Below are 2,876 nucleotides of genomic sequence, written 5' to 3'. Positions count from 1 at the left end.
TTTCGTAGTAACCGAACGTTTGCCTAATTGCATATATGCATATATAAGCCCAGTTCTGTTGATTCGCAAAATATGTTGAAGTTTACGAACCAACCGAACTTCTAACACTAGGTTACTTTTAACCTGCAGTTCGGTTGGGAACTTGGTTGCGTTGAAGTTTGCGAACTAACCGAACACACAAGATGTACCCAAATAAATTGTTAAGTTCAAAGTTCGGTTACCTACCATTTTATCCTAGGCTGGTCGTACATTACACTGTACGACGAAAACCTCCATTAACGAGCGAGTTCGGTAACCTGCGTGTTTGGAAAACGTAACCGAACTACACTTTCAGGTGTGTTCGGTTACATGTTCTTGACATATGGTAACCGAACTGGCCCAAATCTACATAAAAAATTTCATTTTTTTTTGAAAGTTTGGAGCAATTCAACCAACATTATCTAAGTTTGAAGCATACCTGGGTACCCAAATACCCTTCCCTCGGTTGTGGTTGGTAAAATCCATCGTTTTTCATGTTTTCCTTCTTCATCTTTTACTCTCTCAATAATTCTACTTCTTCAAAAAAAAAACATCTGATTTTTTAATCTCACTAATTATCTTTAACTTAATCATCTCACTAATCACTATATTAACTAATCATCATCCAAAATTAATCAGGAGGGTAATTTAGATATTAATATAAATATCTAGATAAGGAATGATCTAAATTTACTTCTAATATCTTTACCCAAAATAAAACCATGGTCTCCCAAACAAACCATGTTCCCAAAAAAAATCGTTCCATCCTTTTTAATGTAGAACCCATATAGCAAGGGGTTACTAGTAGGTTTCACTTTTCTGGGTAATTGATCTTTTTCTGGGTGTTCGTATACGTGCGCACTCCTGAATAAAGTATACTGCGGGACCAGCATACCCCAACGGTCAAGAGGTGGTGGGACCAACCAGCTAACTAGACGGTGATCTTAGATAGTGGAGGAACGGCTCATACCAACACGATGACACCATAGAGATATGCACTGACCGTCATCGGTCTTTGATTCAAACTGATCAGGATACCGAAGCACTAAGCAAGCGAGTTCTAACGACACGTGGAGAACAGTCTTAACCAGATGTAAGCTAAGGAGCAAATAATTCATACCAAAACTGCATACAACTGACACGTTTCAACACCTTGTTTCTTTATATCAGTTTCATTTTGGCATCGTTATATCCTTACCAAGCATTATCTGGATACTTCCAGAGAATCCAATACGCAAAAAGAGAAGAACTTAGAAGAGTGTAGGTAAAAAAGCCAGGAAAATATTTAAGTAGCTCCGAGAGAACAAGAAGAGAAAAGCTCAGCTAGTTTATTATTCATTCAGAGAGAGACTAGAGAAATTGAAGCCTAACTGTTGCGTTAACTAATTAAGCATATAATGGCTACTGTTGGAAGAAATTTAGCAGGCCCTTTGCTGTTCTTGAACTTGGTTCTGTATATTTGTGTTGTGGGGTTTGGCAGTTGGTGCCTTAACAAGCAAATCAATGGCATGACTAATTACCCTGGTAAGGATTTCTTTTTATTCTTAACAAAACAATAAGTAATTTGCTGGTTTGTACATCTCGGTAGTAGTTACGTGCAGCTCCTAATAACAGTTAAGACTCGCGTTCATTTTCTGCTAGCCTTGCTCATACTAATTAACCCGGCCGAAGAGTGGCATGCATGTCTATAATTTCATTATATAACTTGATCATTTTCTGCATGCAAGCAAACGTAACTGTGTAGGGTTAATCATTTGTAATTAATGAATTTGTTTTTATGCGTGTGATTAATAAGGGTTTGGAGGGAACGGAGCAACATTTTTCTTCTTAATATTTGCAATGTTGGCTGGGGTAGTGGGAGTAGCATCAAAATTGGCAGGAGGAAGTCATATTAGGTCATGGAGAAATGACAGTTTAGCTGCCGCTGGTTCTTCTTCCCTTGTTGCATGGGCTATTACAGCTCTTGCTTTTGGTTTAGCCTGCAAGGAAATTGGTGTTGGTGGTCACAGAGGTTGGAGGCTTAGGGTTTTGGAAGGGCTCATTATCGTTCTCTTCTTCACCCAACTGTTCTATCTTTTGCTTCTTCATGCCGGTGTTTTTAGCAGCAAATACGGTCCGGGATATCGTGACACTGATTATGGTGTTGGAGCCGGAGCAGCTGGTGACCCTGCTCAGAAGGGCGGTGTTGCTTCCAGAGTTTAATAGTCGTTTTGTATATAGCTTAACAACTGCAGTTTGGGTTAGTTAGGTTATGTTCATCTGCATGTTTTATGTACCCACTTCTTTCTATGTATATTTTTTTTATTTATTTTTTTTCCTTGTAGGTTTGTTAGGTTTGTATCTCTTTTCTTCCCTTCTGTGTTGCAGTTGTTTGCGTAGGTACTTGTTGATGCAGTGTTCGAATTGCTGTGTAATAATTGACTACTAGCAAATATGGGTTTTACCAGTTAGTTTGGTTTTAGATATTTACTGTGCAAGGCTGACCTGATCGTAGTGGTTAAGAGTCGTTAAGACTAGGTGGTCCTTCCCCGTCGGTTGGTGGTATTTTGGAGTACGATTTTGTGCACTCTCGGCGACGCCCCAATCTCAAAGATTCTAGGTTTTAGGTATGAATTGTCTCACAACTTGTGTAGACAGAGCTGAATTTCATTATAGTCACCGAGTTACAACACCAAAGGTGTCACTATCCTTGCAAATACTCCAATAAAAGGTGTCACCATCCTTGTACAAATACTCCAACAAACAAACAAATTGTTCACAAAAATCTAAAGGTGTCAAAACAAATTGTTCACAAAAATCTAAAGGTGTCACGGTGTCACTATCCTGTACAAATATTCCAACAAAACAAACAAATTGTT

At 38.6% G+C, this 2,876-nt stretch overlaps 1 protein-coding gene across 1 annotated transcript; it reads left to right on the top strand.

Annotated features, from left to right (window-relative positions):
• The first annotated feature begins 1,302 nt into the window (after positions 1-1,302).
• LOC113317675 (membrane protein PM19L-like) lies at positions 1,303-2,289 on the top strand. The gene is made up of 2 exons (XM_026565807.1): positions 1,303-1,542; positions 1,814-2,289. The coding sequence occupies exons 1-2, from the start codon at positions 1,416-1,418 to the stop codon at positions 2,218-2,220; spliced, it is 534 nt and encodes a 177-aa protein (XP_026421592.1). The 5' UTR covers positions 1,303-1,415; the 3' UTR covers positions 2,221-2,289.
• Positions 2,290-2,876: the final 587 nt, after the last annotated feature.

This window comes from Papaver somniferum, chromosome 10, assembly GCF_003573695.1.
Source record: "Papaver somniferum cultivar HN1 chromosome 10, ASM357369v1, whole genome shotgun sequence".
NCBI lineage: Eukaryota > Viridiplantae > Streptophyta > Magnoliopsida > Ranunculales > Papaveraceae > Papaver > Papaver somniferum.
Note: the sequence above shows the minus strand (reverse complement) of the source record. Positions and strands in the feature narration are given on the sequence as shown.

Excerpts from the sequence above, each read along its gene's own strand:
- LOC113317675 (XM_026565807.1), top strand. The coding sequence starts at position 1,416 with ATGGCTACTGTTGGAAGAAATTTAGCAGGCCCTTTGCTGTTCTTGAAC. Across the intron at positions 1,543-1,813 it reads TGGCATGACTAATTACCCTG|GGTTTGGAGGGAACGGAGCA; the intron begins GTAAGGATTTCT and ends GTGATTAATAAG.